At 37.8% G+C, this 19,643-nt stretch overlaps 1 protein-coding gene across 2 annotated transcripts in view; it reads right to left on the minus strand.

Moving 5' to 3' along the window:
* igsf9b (immunoglobulin superfamily, member 9b) overlaps positions 1-19,643 on the minus strand; it is a 54,049-nt gene that overhangs the window by 24,802 nt on the left and 9,604 nt on the right. For both annotated transcript variants that reach the window (XR_008385959.1, XM_053624904.1), the window contains exons 3-7: positions 17,361-17,567; positions 5,217-5,363; positions 3,839-3,990; positions 2,786-2,903; positions 853-994 (exon numbers count right to left, since the gene is read on the minus strand). Coding sequence is in view for 1 of the 2 variants with exons in the window: in XM_053624904.1 (XP_053480879.1) it covers positions 853-994; positions 2,786-2,903; positions 3,839-3,990; positions 5,217-5,363; positions 17,361-17,567 (766 nt within the window). In the remaining variant the exon portion in view is untranslated. The remainder of the gene's footprint in view (positions 1-852; positions 995-2,785; positions 2,904-3,838; positions 3,991-5,216; positions 5,364-17,360; positions 17,568-19,643) is intronic.

Consider the following 19,643-nt stretch of genomic DNA (forward strand, 5'->3'; position numbering starts at 1 on the left):
CAAAGCATTTGCAAGTTCTTAGTTACGTCTGGGGGGGACACACGGTTAAATGTGGTTTGCCACTGCAAGGACGACCAGCTGTCCTTCCTGTTTCCCTGTCTTAGGCATCTTACATTACAGACATTGCAGTTTATTGCTCTGGCCACATCTGCAGTCCTCATGCCTCCCTGCAGCAGGCCTATGGCATGTTCACGCAGGTGAGCAGGCCCCCTAGGCATCTTTCTTCTGGTGTTTTTCAGAGTCAGTAGAGTGGTCTCTTTAGTGTCCTAAGTTATTGTAACTGTGACCTTAATTGCCTACCGCCTGTAAACTGTTAGTCTCTTAAGGACTGTTCCACAGGTGCATGTGCAATAATTGTTTATGGTTCATTGAACAAGCATGAAAAACATCGTTTAAATCCTTTCCAATAAAGATCTGTAAAGCTTATTTGGATTTTACAAAATTATCTTTAAAATACAGCCTCCTGAAAAAGGGACATTTCTTTTTTGCTGGGTATACACACACACACACACACACACACACACACCATATTATACCTACATATTTACTATATTATATTTTTTAGCAACTATAATCACATAGGCATATCATTAAAATATTCTCTAAATGACTGGGGCTCTTTGATTAATAAAGCAGTAGGAGTTTCCTTTATGTCTATCTAAGGGGTTAGGCATATTAGTTATAGCACTAAATTATGCTACTAGGTTAAGAATAATAGCTTCACTTTAGCATTATATGCTTTAAGTTACATGACAGAATAATAGAATGGGGTTTAAAGGTTAGTACTATAACTACACTTGATCTACATAGAAATTAGCCTATCACAGAGGTAAAGATGAACTGAGTACTCACTCAACATAATGGACATTTTCCCCTTCTTTCTGCCACTCATATGTGAGGTTAGATGGGTATGCATCAGCATGGCACTGCAGAACTGCATCCTGGGACATGTTCATGGTGGTGTCCTCAGGGGAAATAACAATGACTGGAGAACCTGTTTGAAACCAGGAATAGGACCCAAAATTACAAACAAAATATGGTACAAATCCTGATTTAATCTTTTGTAATTAATGTTTATAGAAGCTGCTCATCTAGAAATAAACAACAGGTGGCACTATTTATTCTCTTATATGACTTCTAAGATGCAGGATTTACAGTAGGATTTTTATCATTGCTTATATTCTGTTATTTACACATTTCTAAAGAACCAAAGCTCATTTGTCTTTTGCCTGAGCCATTGGTGCAAAACATTATAAACTCATTCATTATTTCACACACTAAACCACCTCTAAACACATTTTCATGATACTCTCAAGCCAAAACAAAAAAGTGCATAAATCTAAAAATGAATGAATGTAAAATGACCTTACCAGCACAAACATTAAACAGCTTTTCACTATGCTTCGGTTTCAATAGCCCAGTAAGAAAAATTAAGTTAAAATGTTTTTCTATAGAAAATACAATGCAAAGAAACTGTCTTCCATCCATTTTCTGTACCGCTTATCCTTACTGGGGCACAAGGTGGGGGACACCCTGGACAGGGTGCCAATCCATTGCTGGGCAATCAGCCTACAATGCATGTCTTTGGACTGGGGGAGGAAACTGGAGTGCCCAGAGGAAACCCCCATAAAGAGCATGCTAACTCTGCACACATAGGAATTGAACCCTCAACCCTGGAAGTGTGAAGCAAACGTATTAACCACTAAGCCACCGTGCCCCCAAAAACTGTCTTAATCTTAATCCTGATCCGGATTGCAGTGGATCTAGAGTCTGTGCCGGGAACACTGGGCATGAGGCAGAAAACTCACACATAGGGAGAATATGCAACATGTAGCACACAGTTATCAGGAACAAAAATTATTCTTCCAGTGAGCCCAAACACACAGACAAATATGAACAGCAACTAAAAAGGCCTGTGCTACAAACTGCTGGATAATAGACAAGGATATAGGCAAATGAAAATATGTACAGAGAGGTAGAGGATGAGGAGCCAAACAGTCTCAAATGAAATTCAGCCTGAAATTCAGGCTACACTAGTTGTCCTTGTCACCAACCATGCTTTGAGAGACCTAAACTTTTCGAATATCATTTGGATAAAGAGAACATTATATGTGGTGTACTGTGGAAAAGAGTCGTTGAACAAACAGAAAGGATCAGTTCTAATTTTCTTAGTGTTTGTTTACTTTTATGTTTAATGAATTCTTCCTATGCAAATGTAGTGTCTATTTTGGTAAAATTTTTTCCACTTGTATACAGCAAAACAAAAAAGGAAGGACAAAGTATTAAAAGAATGATATAAAGAATTACACATCTATGCAATTTTCTATTGATGGACACAACAATGACACAAATGTACATTCACAAACGATTAGAGCAGCACGGGGAAACATTTCTTGTTGTAATACACACTTGTAGATAAGTGTATTTGGGATGCAAACATTTCACTTTGAGAAGCGTGTTTATGGTTTTTGAGGCAGTGTTTCATTTTGCTTACAACATACAGATTTGCAAAATCTGTATTATGGTTCTGAGAAGTGTTGTCGCATTTGAGGTGAGAGACACTGTTACCTGAAATGTGTATAAATAAAGTAAGAAAAATTTAAAGGATTAAGGTTAAGGGATTGTCTACAGACTTTCATTACGGTCATGAAGCCTGGTCCAGGATACTTGCTTCTCTAAGTTAATATTTAATGCCTCTAGAGCCAAACTAACCTGGTTAAGCCCCACTGTGCCAAACAGTACCTCTTGCTTTGTTCCCTCACATGGATGAGTCAGGATCACTGACCTTTAACCTGTAGTTGGGTAATGTGAGTCAAGTTTCCCTCAGAGTTGGATATGTGACACTTGTACATTCCTGCTGTTTCCCTGGTAACCTTGACCAAAGATAAGGTTCCATTGATTACCTGATGGGAACAACAATGTCAATAGTTAAAAGAGAAATGTTACATGCATATCTCAGTTTCAACAATTGTTTTGATTAATTTATTTAAGTACTACAACAATTTAATGCATGTAATTCTACTTTGACTTTTACTATGTTGAATCTGACTGGTCCCCTATGTTTCCTATTATTATATTAATCTTCCACTGCATGTAACATTTCATTTATTATAGGTATAATTTTAAAGTTAATTTTGACCTCTCTAGTGCTGTTTTTCTAGGATCCCAAACAGAGAGTGGTAATTTGTGTGTGTAATCTGATAAATTTGGCAGTTAGTTGGTGGGTGTGTTGTGGGATTTGGGAATAATTGTGAAAATGATGCAAAGAGAAAGAAACAATATGAAACCATATAAAGTCCAATTGAAGTCAATAGTTGAGGCCTATTCAGATCTTTAAGAAAATCCCACAAGGGTAAACTGAATGTATTTCTAATTTGGTGTCAAATATAACACTGATTTAAGGTGGTGAGATGTGTCAAAAAATCACTCAAAACTCAAAATATGATATGAATGCAAAAGTTTAGACATTACACTTTTCACAGATATTCTTTGAATGCTAATTATGGCATTATATGTATAAAAATATGGTGAAAATCCAATATGAAACATCATTTTGAGAACACTCAAACACTTTTATTTTGACTTGAAATGGCAGAAACATGCCCCTGAAAATTTAATACCTGCCATCCTGTAATATTAACTTGTGCATAAATTTGTTGTTGCCAAACTGACTTTGAGGCCAAGTAATTCTTACTAATAGTGAGAGCTACACAACGAGAGTTTAATGAGTTTGAGTTTGCTGGCCAGCAAATGATGGGTTTACACTGATAAAAGCATTTCACAAATCAGCAAACCATGCTCTGCAATTGTGTCTTTTAAGCAATCTTTAGTTTACTACCTTAATCTTGTCTTCTTCCACCAGTGTGTTGTCCTCTTTTCTCCAGATGACTTTTGGTTTTGGGTTGCCATGTGCACCACAGCTAAGGGTGAGAGATTCCCCCAAAAGGACCTCCACAAAGGAAGGGGGTATCTTTATAAACACTGGAGGAGCTACAGTGAAGAGGAAAGGGGAAAAATTCATGCAGACTTTAGCTAATGGAGAACTATTATACTCTACCTATATGGCCAAACACACCTGCAATATTTATCTAATCACATATACATATAATAAAAACTTTTAACATCTGTTTTTTCACTTTGGTCCAATCACAAATGATTAAGTAATCATAGCCATCAGTAAAGCATGACTAAACCCATTAAGCACAAAACAACAAAACAAAGATTTCCCAAATGCATAGAGCCATTCATAACTTGGAAAACAAACAGGCACTATTTAATATAAAATATGTGAGCAAAAGTTTTGGAAGAACATCTCAAAGGCGACCAGTCAAAGGCGAATAAGACAAGACTCCTCATTTGAGCTCTGAGCTGTAATGTGAAGAGATCTGTCACGAGCACTGATGTTTTAAAAATATGTGTGAGTGTCTTGGGGATGTGAGTAAAACAAAATGAAAAAACAAGCAAAAATGTGTGAATGTGAAAGATAAAAAATGTGTTGCTCTTGGTCACTCACACACACACACACACACACACACACACACACACACATTTCAGATGATACAGCATGCTCAAACACTGTTGTTAGCATAGTGCCAAAATACACAGCATTGTGTAAAACGCTCATGTACACTGCAGTACTTGAAGTGTTCAGCCTCTTCTTGTTATAAATCCCTGCTTAAAGCTTTGTATCACAAGACAATCACATAGATCACTTACACTTGCAAGACTTTATTACATATGCATTATGTATAAATCACAAGATTTATACAACATTTATACTGGCAGCATATACAGTATGTGTATAAACATAAATGTATGAAATGTGTATATTTCTAACATTTTTAACATTTGTTTTTGTAATTTAAATCATTATTATCTCTACACACTGCTTTCTAAGGTGGAACATTCAAATGTTACTTTCTAGCTCAAATCACTGATAAATGAGCATGGGTTACTGTCTGTGTGGAGTTTTGCATATTCTCCCCATATCCACATGGGTTTCCACCAATCTCTCATAAACCATGCAAGTATGTGGATTCCTGACTCTCAGTTGCCCCTAAGTCTGAATGTGTGTGTAGTCATGATGAGATAGACTGGTGTTCCTATCTTGGGTGTACCCCCCCTGCAGGGTCCCATGGGCTCAGAATCCACCACAAACCGAATCAGTCTAGGCTAAATCAGTTCAGGCTAAATTCTCAAGCTGTGAGGAATCATACCTGTGATTGACAGGAAAGTCCATGTGCCATTTCTGAACTCATCAGCTGTTCTGTCCAGCAAAAGTATGCGACACTCAAACCAGCCTTCATCCTCCAGAGTCAAGCCATCAACCACTAGAGACGCTCCCCGTATCAGAGACACACGGCCTGAGGAGAGAGAGTAAGCCAGAGAGACAGCAAAATGAATAAGAAAAATACAACACCTATAAAAACTTCAGAAATTTTTATTTGAAAATATACACAAGAACAGGAGATATTTATTGCAAGAACTTTGAACACATGATCCATACACATGACAATGTACTCATATGACTACAGTGAACAGCAGAATATAACAAAACAATTGTTGATATAGTCACATGAAAAATTAAGTACACTCCATGGAAATTGTTAGCTCTTTTGACATATTTGGACAAGCAAACATTTGATCCTCTTTAAAACAGTGCCTATTAATAAAGTTGATATACTTGAAAAAAACCACAAGGAAAATCAGCTTTTTCAATCATTTATTCAACAGAAATAATAACAGATGTAATATTCTTCTGTGAAAAAGTAAGTACACCCTTGGCCTCAGAATCTAGCATTGCCCCCTTTAGCAGAAATAACTTTATAGGCATTTTGCATAATTCTCCACCAGTCTCTGACATACAATATTCTTTAAGTTGCAAGATGTTTAAGGGTTTTCTTGCATGAACTGCCCATTTCAAATCCCCCCACAACATTTAAATGGGATTCAAATCTGGGCTTTGACTAGGCCATTCCACAAACCTCCATTTCTTCTTTATGAGCCATTCCTTGGTGGATTTGCTAGAGTGATTAGGATCATTATCCTGTTGAAAGGTCCCCCCTTTCAGGACTACAGCAGGACTACAATTCCCATCAGCCACCTGAGCACAACACTCACGTCACATGACTGTTTGTACCTGATTCACATTTTGCGTTAATGAACACCAGTATTTAAGTCATGTTTTGTATAGCACTCTGTCTAGATTCTGTAGTGAGTAGCGTCGCTGTATGTTATTATATCCATGCCATGTTCATGTGTGTTTCATGTCTGTATAGTTTGTGTGTGTGTTTATGTTAAGTAGTCTTAATTCTTGTTCACGTGTGTTCACTTTGAATGAAAGACTCCGCACTTGCATCCGTCTCCTACCAATCTGTGACAGAATGCTAGACCCAACCATGGATGCAGTGGAATTGATTCAAATCTTGCCTGACCAGGCCAAGCAGATCCAGGAGAATCAATGGGAGTTCAATCAAATCAAGATTATCCTGGACCAGTTCCAGGCTGGGCTCCCTCAAAAAATATTTGGAGGAGGGCTACAACCTGTGCATCAGCCAAGCCTAGTCAGCTGAACACAGGCAGCAGTGCGACAGCAGAGATCACACCAGAGGCAGAGGAAGTGGCCTCTCCAGTGCAGCTTATGCTAGAGCCTGAGGGGGTGGCCTCCACAAACCAGCTAATGGCTGAGGCCGAGGGGGCGGCCTCACCAGCCCAGCCAACAGCAGAGATCAACGGGGCGGCCTCACTAGCCTAGCCAACACTGTATTTTGAAGTTGAGAATGCAGAATTTGTATAACTGCACTCTCACAAAAAACCTAAACACCCCTGACAAACATATAAAAATATCTAAACACTTAGCTTGAGACAAAGTCTATTGTGCTTTAGTTTGAAATCAATAACTCAGACAAACTGAAAAAGAAAGCCAGATTTAAGAAAGAACAGTAAATTGCAGTCATTGTGGAAGCTGCAAGTATACACAGAATCACACAATGCTGTAATTACACATGCCACTGTGGAATTTGAACTAATGGACAGGATATGATCATTTTATTGAAGGCAATAAATTTTTTCATTCTATGAGTGAATGACTGTGTAGAAAAAATCACTGTATACTCCTTTCCTCTCATAGGCCCTTCCATCCCACATCTATACTCGCTGCCTCACTATCTCATGCTGATGGCTTTTTAAAAACTTTTTGAAGTTTTTAAATGACAACACTAGAGGAGATGATTGTGTGCTGGCAGGAGACATTTACTCTTTTGCTTGGATTTCAATGCAACCCAAAACCCATAGTGGTGCCACAAACACCTTGAAACTTGTTGTGAAACAATTTCGTCTTGGCTTGAGAAATGTACTACATATACAGTAGGCTTTTCTTGACCTTCAAAAGTAAAATGTTTAACTCCATGTCTGGAACATTACAAGTGCAGGAGTTAGCTGGGTAGACTCAACTGCCACATTAGCAGTTGTACTACAGTTTCCCTAATGGCTTGAGGTATAAGTCAAAGTCAAAGACATACTGTTTCAAATAATGATGCAAAAAAAGTATACAGAAACATTATTACCCATTGTGTTTGTGTATTTTGTTGTATAATGTCCACAGCACACTAAGACCAGCAAAAGCATTTTATTATATTGTAGACTTTTATATAAACTTCAACATGCCCCTACTAACCATGAGATGATAAAACAAACCAAGACTATTACTGTACAATAAAAGTTTATAGGCTCCTGAGTGGCACAAAAAATGTTTATCCTATTGTTAGAAAATAATAAGAATTTGATTCTGAACAATGCCACAGCCATCAGAGCAGCATTAACCAATTGTGGACATCTGTGAGCTTGTATGTAGAAGTGGGTAGTTAGTGCTTCATGACATTCATTCTTGGCAATAATCTTATTCATTTATTTCAGCCTTTTTCACTCAAAAAACATAGCACAGTATAACACAATATACAGAGACCTAAGGGACATTATCCTCCACAGACTGCCCCCCGGTAGAAAACTCTGACAATCAAGCATCTTATAACCTCAGGTTCTATTATACATTGACTCTGAATTACCCTTAGCCCCAGACCCATTTCTCTGTGTAAATGTTTATGTTCTCACTGGGGTTAGATGCTGCATGATAAAAGCTCTACTCCCATCCCCCTAAAGCAGTTTAACAGAGGCATCTCTTAAAAGGAGTGTCTGTTTATGTTCTAATAAATATGGGTGCCAGATCGAGAAGGTGGTTATTAAAAGAGCAGGGAGAGGGGCAAACATTTACAGATGTCACAGCAGGTGAAGCTGCTGAAGCATGGGCGGGATTTGCTCTTATCTCTCATCTGAGCTCCTCCCGGCTCATACCATTTCCTCCCTGTTTTATTTATAAACAGCAGTAAAGATTACTCTGAGCAGACTATAATTAGAAATGCCAAAATAGTCTTAAAAGTGTCAAAGTTCCTAACTGATCCCTGAAAAACAGCACAGAACCGCCACAAAAAGGTTAAAAGCCTGCCAAGTAAAATTAAGACAAGAATAAGCATAAACCTGTATACAGACATAAATACTTATACATGCGCAAAGGAACTGACCGAGTCCTTTTGAACTGGTGTACAGGGAATACTAGTGTCACAATATTGATTTAGAGACGGATGCAAATGCAGAATCTCAGTGAAACATTTAATAGGGATGTACCAAAATGAAAAATTCTTGGCCGAAGCCGAAGCCGAATAGAATGAAAAACTTGGCGGAAGGCCGAATACCGAACACATTTTTTGGGGGGTTTTTTCCATGTATTTTTCCATTTTTTTCACCACTGCATAAATTAAATAGTCAAACTGTGCTTTTTACTATTTTGTCTTGCTTTTCAAAGAAAAAAATCAATTACAAAAACTACAATTTCAAAATATTTATTTAACACTGAACATTTTTTCTTCATTCCAGCAGGCATAGGCTACCAACAAGGCACAATATAACTTTAAATAAATAAATTAGTAAAATAAAAATATTTTTATCTGGTCATCTTTGAGCCCCCCTTGAATAGCCTGTGTTAGGCCTATAACTGACTGCTGAAAGAATGTAACACTCTGAAGCCTACAACAAAAAAGTGCATTAAAAAGTGAATTGACGAGTGCAAAAAATGGTTCTATTCGGTTATATACGGCTGATTATATTCGGGATACATACCGCTCGCGTCCCTGTACACCTCGCGGAGTATTATAATAGATATAGTATAGTTAGATACGTTGTTAATGTTATGTTCCCTTAAATAAATACGTCTTTACCTGCTTCCGTACTCTACTCCCTTATGTCTCGCGATGTGACAGAATACTCCGGAACAGAAACAAAACAAACGCACGTGTCCACAGTAAACAATGTCATAGTTGTCAACATCCGAAGAGCATGCGCTCGTGCACATAGCTCGTGCATGCGCGCACCCCCTCATCGTTCTGAGCGCGTTGCCGGAAGTGGAGGTCGTGAAATTTGCGCATCTCACTCTGGTTGCTAGGCTATCTGGCGCGTCGTCAAACACGTCATTGTTCGGTCAAATTTATTCGGCCTTTTCTTTTTTTTGCTATTTTCAGCCAAATAATTTCGGTTGCCGAACATTCGGTGCATCCCTAACATTTAAGAAAGTATCAAACAAAACACCATACAAGACTTACATAAAACGAGGACAAGTGTAATATGATTTTATATATATATATATATATATATATATATATATATATATATATATATATATATATATATATATATATATATATATATGTTTATATATACATACATATATGTGTGTGTGTATATATATATATATATATATATATATATATATATATATATATATATATATATATATATATATATATATATATAGAGACAGAACAAACAACGCAAGACAACAGTGCAGTGCTGAACGTGATTATATATATTAGGGATGTCACGATACCAAAAATCTAGTAGCTGGTACCGATACCACCAAAAGTGCACGATACTCGATAACAAAGTGATACCACGGTGTTGTATAAAAATAAAATTTAAAAAATGACATTAGAAACTCTCCTGGAGTACATCCTCCTCTGGCTGATACTGGCAAAGAGAGAGAGAGAGAGAGAGTGAGAGAGGGAGGGAAATTAGTTATCAAACACTGTCTGACAATGAGTGGAGGCTACAGTGGAGGTGCAGCACTCCTAAACGCGCGTGCACACACACACATGCGCACACACGCACACAGACCTTATACTCTGAATGCAAGCATTAGTTTAAATTCACTGATATGGTGGCAGGCCAAAAGGATTTATTAAAAGCATGAACATTTGAATAATTATTAGTGACATTAGGCTACATTTAGTTGACAGGACACAGGCTGAATGGCGATGCATGGTGGCCCATTAGGAGGTAGTTTATAACAGTGGGTTTCAAAGTGGGGGCTGCAGCCTCCTTATAAAGACATCTTGCAAAAGGGGGGCCTCGGTCAAATGTTAATGCCATTTGGGGGGCCTTGTCCTGGAAAAGTTTGAGAACCCCTGGTTTATAACACTGCAATGTGTTAGCGTTGTTAACAAATAACTGTCTATTGCAAACATTACATGGAGCATAACGTTAGCTGGTTTCACGGCTACAATGCCAGCTGCCTCAAACAAACATAATATACGGACTGTCTTTCAGGTGCTTCGTCAAATTTGAGGTGTTTCCTCGCGTTTGAAATGAATGATAGCATCGCTTGCACACTGGCTTCACAGATTCAATTATATGTTTGTTGTCACGCGCCTCATATGCGAAGTATTTCCATATTCCATACTACCTTTCCTCTCAATGAGTCGCGGTGGAGCTAAACTTCTGTAGTTTTCCCGTGTGCTTGTAGTTGTTGTTCTTCTTCTTCACCACTTGTGGGCCGACTAAAACACTTGTGTGTATTTGCTGCCCCCATCAAGTCCGGAAGAATTGCAACCTTGGTACCTCCATTAGAATTGGTTCCAACGCTACTCCAGAAAAACAAGTACCGTCACGTTTTAAGAATATTGGTACTGACTTGGTACCGAAGTATCGGTTCTCGTGACATCAATAATATATGCACACTAGTGCTGATGAGATAAACGTGAAACAGGTGATGTGATGTGACATGGTGCCGTGGCTGATGGGAAATGTAGTTTCTAGTCCTTTACCGACATTACATGAAATTACATTCTGAAATACAGAAAGGGGGGCTTCTTTAATACATTTAACAATTTAATTCAGGTTCACTACACACAAAAGTGAGTATAAATCTGCATACAGTAAATACACACATACAAGATAATTGAATGTGCAATATCCTCAGTCCTGGCTACACATGCACCAACTACTGTACTGGGAATATAAACCTATTGGACACTTAACCCTTTCCTGCTGTGGTGTGGCCGTCCATCAATGGGCGGAGAGTGAGGCTCCTCACCACCCTGCTTAATTCTCAGGTTACCATAGTGATGGACCCAGGGGTGGGGAGTTTGGATTTGAATTCATTTGCTGCAGAAAGACAACAGGGCAAAAGGACTGGGAGAAAGGCAGGCTCATGAGGCGGGTAGTGTTTGTGGCTGTGTTTTTTTTTTTTAATGACGTGTGGGATAGAAAAGGCTGTGTTTTGATTTAAACTGGCTAAAGGATCATGACAAATAAGGTTGAAAGGAAAAAGAGGGTGCATAGGGGAATGTATGTGTGAGTGTGCGAGAGAGAGAGAGGAGAGAGAGAGAGAAATAAGGAAAGAAAGAAAGATCTGCCCTTAGCTGACAAAAGGTTGTTTGGGTATTTTTTTTGCTTTGAGCACATTTGTCTGTTAAGCATTTCAAATCAAGAAAATATCCTCGGCTAATTCAAAACAAATAAATATGGGCACGTATCAATATTTCCACATTGAATATTTACAAATTTTATCATATGCTAATAAGTGCATAAAAATAAAACTACAATACTAAACTGCAATAACAGTGATGAAATTCCTTAAGAGGTTTAAGTGGGAACTTCTGGATCAATAAATCCTCCAAGATCAATGTGCACTCAGTGAAGTCTGACCTCTCTGTCCCCGCAATTTTTCTCCAGACACATCCATCAGTCTGCACACTGTTTTATTGGCATGGTGGCCAGGTCATCCAGGCCTGACCAATCAAAGCACAAGAATCTCAGACAAAGACAATGAGATGGGGCTTTGCCTTCCTTCTCAGCAACTATCTGCTCCATTGCTTTTCTTGCATTCTGTATTTTCTATTCCCTTTTTACTTGATATTTTTCTTTTCATTACTCTACTTCCTACTCATAAATTCACTAATTTTTTTATTTTTTTTTACCATTAAGCTCTTATACCATGCAATATCTTTCTTTTAACACTGTTATTTCTGTCTTTTTATACTTTTTATTACTGTCTCTTTCACCTGTTTGCATTTTCTCTTTCCTCTCCTTGTTATTCCATTTTCACTCACCTATTTATTTTTCCACCCACATATAACATGATATCTCCCCCGATCATTATTATGAAATTTCAGTATGAAATTTAATACGAATACACAGTTAAGGGTGTAGATTAGCGGATGTAAGGGGCCCTTACTTAGACGGCAGCATAAACCCCCAAGATGCTACGGCATACATGCATTTTTTTTCTAATCAAAATTAAGTACCAAAAGCTGTTTCCATAAATAACTGACAATTATTTCTTGATGATTAGATATACTCTGTGTATAAATTTCTGCTCAAATACACATTGTATCACCTGTGAGTGGTGAAGACTACTATAAGCTATTAAGTTTCCCTTTGTTTTGTTATCCTTATTGATCCAATTTTTGTCTGCAGGCAGTGGACTGTAAATGTGTTTGTTATATCTGTGGGGTCTTCCTGATACATAAAATAAAGCCCCTATATGGTGGAGTCCTGTCCCTACACAGCAATCTATGGAAAACGATGGATCATTGTGTAAAGGTGGCTTGGAGCCTCGTTTTTCTTTGTTCGACCCTGTGTGAGTTTAACGGGAGTCGTGGCCTAGTTGCATTTTGGGATATGTTTGGATTTGAATGAAACAAAACATCTAGGCCCCCCCCCAAAAAAAACCTTAGCGCCTCCCCTCATCTTTCTGCTTTGCTTCAAAATCAGAAAGCCCCAATCCTCTACTGCTCGGTACTAATCAGTTAAACCCTCCCATGAATGGCTCTTTGTCATGAGATAGATTACAGTGAACTCTCTCACTGTCTCACTGCACCAGTAAACAGGCTAAGGCTAGGAAGTACATGGCTAATAGCAGAACACTGCTCACAGACATAGATCAACATGGCTAACCTTTACAGTTTTTTCCTTGACTACAAGACAGTTCTTCAAACAATGAACATAACCATCAAACACTTAATTATGCAGAACAGTGCAAGTCCACTGCAAACTAAAACACTGCTTTCTTCTCAGGTCATCTTTTGATTAAATAAGGCATTCAGCCATAATCATACAAGTACATTAAAGATAAAACATATTTATCAGACAGTTACAAAGCACTACTGAAGTTTTTTTTCAACATATAAATTTGTTTTACTGAATTTTATATGTTTTTTTTTTTTTTTTTGAAAAGTAGAGGTAACATTTTACAATTCTTTAATCATGTTTGCCAGTTTTCATGCATTTTAAATATAAGTGTTTGTGTAATACCTATCTGGCTAAAGTAACTACAAGAAATCCAGCTTTTCTTCCACAAAAATCACAGGGACAGTTATTGGTTTCTTTCATATGCTTTCCATCTACAGCAATAGAGAAGCAATAGAAAAGAAGAATATGGTAGAAGACACACTATTAGGAAACATAGATATATGTTTACAATCCACTTTTACATCAGTGCTGAATAATGGAATGGTAAAAGTAAATTAGGTGTGTGAAGATAAACTTTATAAATTTGTTCCAGTGTTGTGGAAACTGGCACACACACTTTTGTGAATTGTGTGAAAACTGTCAAAAATTCACTCTAGCTTTTGAGAAATATGGGTTTATAAGTGGCTACAAAATTGTTTTCAAAACATAGATACTTGGTTTTAGGTGTTTTGCATGTCACTTCTAGGAAATAATGTGAATGAAGTTTGCAAATTTGTGTTAGAGTTTAATTGAATTATTAGTGCTTCAGTTAGCTGTGTTTAATAGTTTGAGTGTACTGACCTCACTTTGGAGAAATGTGTTACTTAAATTGATTAAAAAAACAAAAACAAACCTGCATTGCTCAAACGGCAAGCTTTATTTGAAACCATTTAAAGGTCTCTAAACAACAGTCAGTAATCTGATATGACCATGTGACTCCAGAATATTTCTATGTCTTGAGTATTCACAAGGTAGTAAATGATTGCCAAGTTTAGTGCCCAAGTTTCAGTCTAGATTTCAAGGCAGTGAAAATAGTCAGTTCCTCATGCATATTAGTTAGTTCCTTAGGCAATATGCTATTTCTTACCACACACTTGGACCACATTAATAAGTGGACTTATTTTGCTCTTAAACCACTGACAATTCAGATCAAGTGTGTATTTAAACAGAGGCCAAGATGTCCAGAAAGCCAAGCTTCTGAGCCTGGGAAAACCTTAATGACTGCCATGGTCACCCATGAGTAGTTTCACACACAGAAACTGTGCCATTCCCTCTCCGATTGCATTCCCAGGTACAGATCCTCCCCATGGATGTAAGACCAAGCACAGTGAGCTCAAACACAATAGCAGTCTAGTCTAGTTACTTCATCCTCTGGCTAACAATCTATTTGGTCCAGTTTGAACAGTATAATAGGTCTGAATAGTCTGTCTCAGTCACTTCTATGTGTTGATTAAACACATGGTAAACAATCTGTGAATTTTTTTAAGTAAGGTGCAAGAATGGTAGAGTCCATGAAAGGTGCAAAGTTTTTTTAAGTAAAAAAAATTGAGGAATTGAAGAATTTAGCCACAAATGACTGGGTAGTGAGGGGTGGGTGGGACTGAGAAGGACTATTCTTTCAATGATTTATAACCTGGTCTATACAAGAGCAGTCTTTTCATGTTCTGTGGTATGGCAGGCACTCAAGACTTTGGAGGAATGGTACCATGGCTCAACTTAAGACAAAGCAGTGAAAATCACAAACGGTTTAGTGGGGAAACAAAGTTGACTTCTCAATACATTTAACTGGCCTTTAAAAGGCAAGGGACTAAAAAGGGAACAAATGGTGCAAAAGAAAAAAAAGAGAAAAAGGTTAAAACCACAAAGTGATAGAGACCTGGCCTGACAGAATTACACTCCCCACCCCTTACAGGGGGCCTTCTCCTTCATTTCCTTTGTGCTGGGGGATATTTGATCTACCTTTGCTTAGGATAACAGACTCTGACAGTGGAACATAGGCTAAGCATCCAGGGTAGCGCTACAACTTAAAGAAATGCACATTTTCACCCATGAAAATCACATGATTTCTATATATTACTTCTGACCCTGGAAAAACCTTAATGACTGCCATGATATTAAGGCAAAGTTGCACAATTATCAGTACTAGAATTGTTACTTATATACCAGGGTGTTTAAGTATTAAACTTATGAAGTAAACTTGCACTTACCTGTATTAAAACAGAAACAAAATTTTAAACACTGCATCTCTTTTTTGTATCTTTTTGGATCCTGTAGTATAGCTCTCTTTATCTGGTCTCTCTAGTCATCACAGCAGTGCCATGACATGATCAGTAGCCAAGGCACCTGGTTTCTGACTAGTGCAATGCAATTAGCCCTTATGCTAGTCCGAGACTCACCTGAGAGCTTATCAGGTAGCCCACGGGATATTTTTTTTTATTTGGCTCACGTTTTGTCAAGCAGAAATGGCAAATACTGAAATAATTTAATAACTTTTGGCCCTGAATCTGAACCAGGTTTATTATTAAAACTGTCTGTGGTTGAAAATCATTGATAACTGTAGGCATGTGATATAAACTTAGCATATAACAATAACTGCTTAACTTATTGTATTATCAGGGTAATATTGCATTTAGGCAATATTGCAAATTTTTGATCTCTTAACTGGAAAAACAGAATTATGGCATTGCCTTCTCACAGAGGGGAATTTATGACATTGCGTCAAATATATCCAAAATGAGAAATCTTAAAACACGACTGTCTTTACTCTTCTTCCTGTAGTGCCCACTTCCTATTTCACTGCACCTTCCTAATTCAATTCAGAAGTAGTATTGATATTTGGACACTTGCATGATAACCATATTGTGCCTCATTTCCTTGCTCATTATTTAAGTGTTGCTGACAGATCTGAATTGACGTTACATCAGTTGCTCTCCCTAAAGGGGTTGTATGAGTGATAGCACAGAGCACGGGTGCAGGCCAGGCAGAGCCCCATCTGTGCCATGGCCCACTGGGGAAACAAGGAAATTATCATTTTCTCTCTGATCAAAACCTGCCCAGATGAAATAAAAGCCCATCAAAGTAAACAGCATTAACCAAGATGAACCAAGGCTTAGGATAGGAGTTTGCTTAAGTAGAAGAAGTGGTGAGGGTTATTGTCAGGGAGCCAAAGGGAGGGAAGCCTCTGGGAGTTAATGACAGATGTTTGTCTTTTGTTCTTCATGAGACAATGCCTGATTATCATTTCTGGATTAAGAAGTGTATTATGTCCTGTGCTTCATAATTTCATGTTTGCAGCAAAAAGAAATCCTTCTCTTAGTGGGTCAGACATACAGGATCAAAATAATAACCCAGACAGCAGTGGCCCAATATATCCCCCCCAAACTGCTAACCCCATGCTGCTTAATCCAGAGCCCTCTGAAGACCCACCTCCCCCACAGGCTGCACATATCGTAACCCTCCTGTACTGCATCCAGAAAAGCTTTTCCCTCCTCCCCTTCCCTTCTAGTGCCATCTCTCCCACACACAGACACACTCAGTGTAATTACAGGGCAGTTGGGCTGGATCACCTATTTGATGATATTATTTCCATGATCAAATCCTTATACACATACACCCACGAACATACACATAAACACACACACCCATGCACACACTATCATCAAGAAAACAAGTTGTCTTTTCATTAAAGTAGTTGTCTTGGGGAAAAAATCCCTAAATGAAAGCATCCAAATGGCCTTCAAAGCTAATGTAAAAGGTGTTCTTATCCTGAGTTACCTTGGAACCTTTATAGTGTCTACACATCTTTCACTAAACAAGCACTATCATGCTCTACACAAGAGATAAGGGGATCTCTTTTCAGCACGCTTCTACTGTTGATTTCAACCCTGCCATAATCCATCTTATAATATAAATAAACTAAACACCTTTGTGCTATACATATTGAATTGCAACTTTACTTACTTTAATGACTTCTTTAGATATGAGCATCTAAAAGGTGGGGCATAAATGAAGTAATAACTCACCTTTATAATTTGGGTGCACACGTGGCGTGTAGTCTCCAAATTTTATAAGAATGGGGACGTTGTAGCCCAGACGCACCCACTCAACCACGTGCAGAGGGAATAGATTGGGAGTCATGACCCCATCTGATGAAGAGGTGAGGGTGCAGCCCAGTTCTACAGTCCCCCCTACTCTTCCTTTCACCACCGTTTCAGCACTTAATGAGGGATCTGTGATAAGACAAACACAGACACACACACACAACCTCAGCCTGCATGTTCAAACATCCATACAAACCTGAGAACAAGCTACACACTTCTCCCCTCAGATCCACAGTAAGAGGCATTAAGATGCTGAAAGTCTTATCAACCAGGCCTTCACAGGGGAGGTTTGTAGACCGCCATGCTTCATGTTGACAAATTGCAATCTTATTTCAGCCAGCTGTTAACCTTGTCATCTTTCCCCTGTTGCCAGAGGTCCTTCACTTTGTCTAGAACTGAGATTAGAACTAATCTCTCAAAGATGATGCTCTCTGTTAAAGCGAGAGATCAGTATGGCCCACCACACACCCCCTCCTCAGACTGCTGTAAACACATGGCCTGTGACCTATCAGCATACCGCTCCCCCTGGCACAGACAATGAGCCCTGCATTGACTAAAGGGGAGAGCCTAAACCCCAGACTGATCAAAATTCAGATTTGCATAATATATTTTTTGTGGCCAGATTTGGGCCCTAAACACATTCTTGCTCTGTCTCATGTTCCTCCCCCATTATGGTTTGGTACAATGCTGGCTGATCCCGCATAGAATATTTATGTTAAATTGGTTCAGCTGAATCCACAGACCACAGCCTTCCCTGGTTTATTACGATTACAGACACTCCTGTTAAGTGTTAAATTCTGATATCCAAATATGATTTGAAATGAAAAATAGGAGAGGGTGGCAATCAAGGAGGGCAAACAAGGAAAAATAGAATTAGCATCCAGACAAAGGGCATGGAGGAATAAATAATGATGTGAGGAAAGAAAAGGTAGGAGAAACTACAGTGGGCTCTAAAAGTCTTAGACTACTCGTAAAAATTCTTTTCTAATTTAATATGACAATTTTTATTACAAATTATATTATTGATGACAACAACCTGAGTAAAAAGTAGAATTGCTGAAATATTTACATGAATTTAAGAGTTTCTTAGTATTTGGTATGTCCCCTTTTTGCTTTAATGCTAGTGTGCACTCGAGCTGCCGTGGACTTCAAAAGTTTGTGCAAAACCTTATGATCCATTTTAGATCAAATCCTTCGGAGTGTCGTCTGAACGCATGTTTCAGTAGAAGAGATCAGGCATAAGGAAAATGTGATCTTTTGTATAAAGATCACATACATGTACATTTAAACAGGGAGCTAGAAATAAAGCAGAATCTTGAATATTAAATATTCAAGATATTGAACGTTTATTTTCTTTTTTTCAATATTTCAAACTTCTAAAACCTTCTGTTATTTAATTTTTTTATTATATTATGGATTATTTAATTGAAAATGTTAATAAAAAAAATTCCCCACTGTAAGTGGTGAAAGAGAATAGGGGACAAAGATGAGATAAGGAATGTAAACCAAGATAAGTGGGTAATACTGTGAAATAGAATATTTGGGAGTAGAGAAAAGTAATGCATAGTGACAGGTAATGCACTATAGTAGAGCAGTAGGAAGTGCTTGAGTAACATTAGCAAAACAAAACAAAAAGATGTATAGAGTACTGGGCCTGTTACAATAACTAATTTGATTGGATGAAATATTGTCCCAGAAATAATTGCGATAAACGATATTATTGTCATTTTAAGACAATTTTTTGCCACCGATATAACGATAATATAATGGCATAGTTTTTGTCTTCTGACAAACATATCCTTTAAATTTAGTCAATATTTTGTTGTCATTTTTATTAATTTTAGTCAATTTTACTCTGACTAATATGGCATCAAGTGTTAGTCGATGGCATTTTAGTTGATGAGAAAATGCAAAAATTAAACCAAACATTCACACATTTTATATATTAACTTAAACACGTATCAACAAAAACATGTGAAAACTGCCCTTGTTGTGAAAACCTGATCTCCTGAAATAAGAGCATTACAATGAGTACACTACTGTAATACAATATTGTGAATTCTTTATGCTTTAGTTAGTCATTATCCATGTTCTAGTGCATTGTTACGGAAAGAGTGTATTCATAACGTGACTTACCCGTTCTACCTAGCGCCTTCAAGTTCAATTGTGCATTCGTGTCATTTTGTAAAAAAGGAAGTGGTCATG

This window comes from Ictalurus furcatus, chromosome 5 (assembly GCF_023375685.1).
Source record: "Ictalurus furcatus strain D&B chromosome 5, Billie_1.0, whole genome shotgun sequence".
Taxonomy (NCBI): Eukaryota; Metazoa; Chordata; class Actinopteri; order Siluriformes; family Ictaluridae; genus Ictalurus; species Ictalurus furcatus.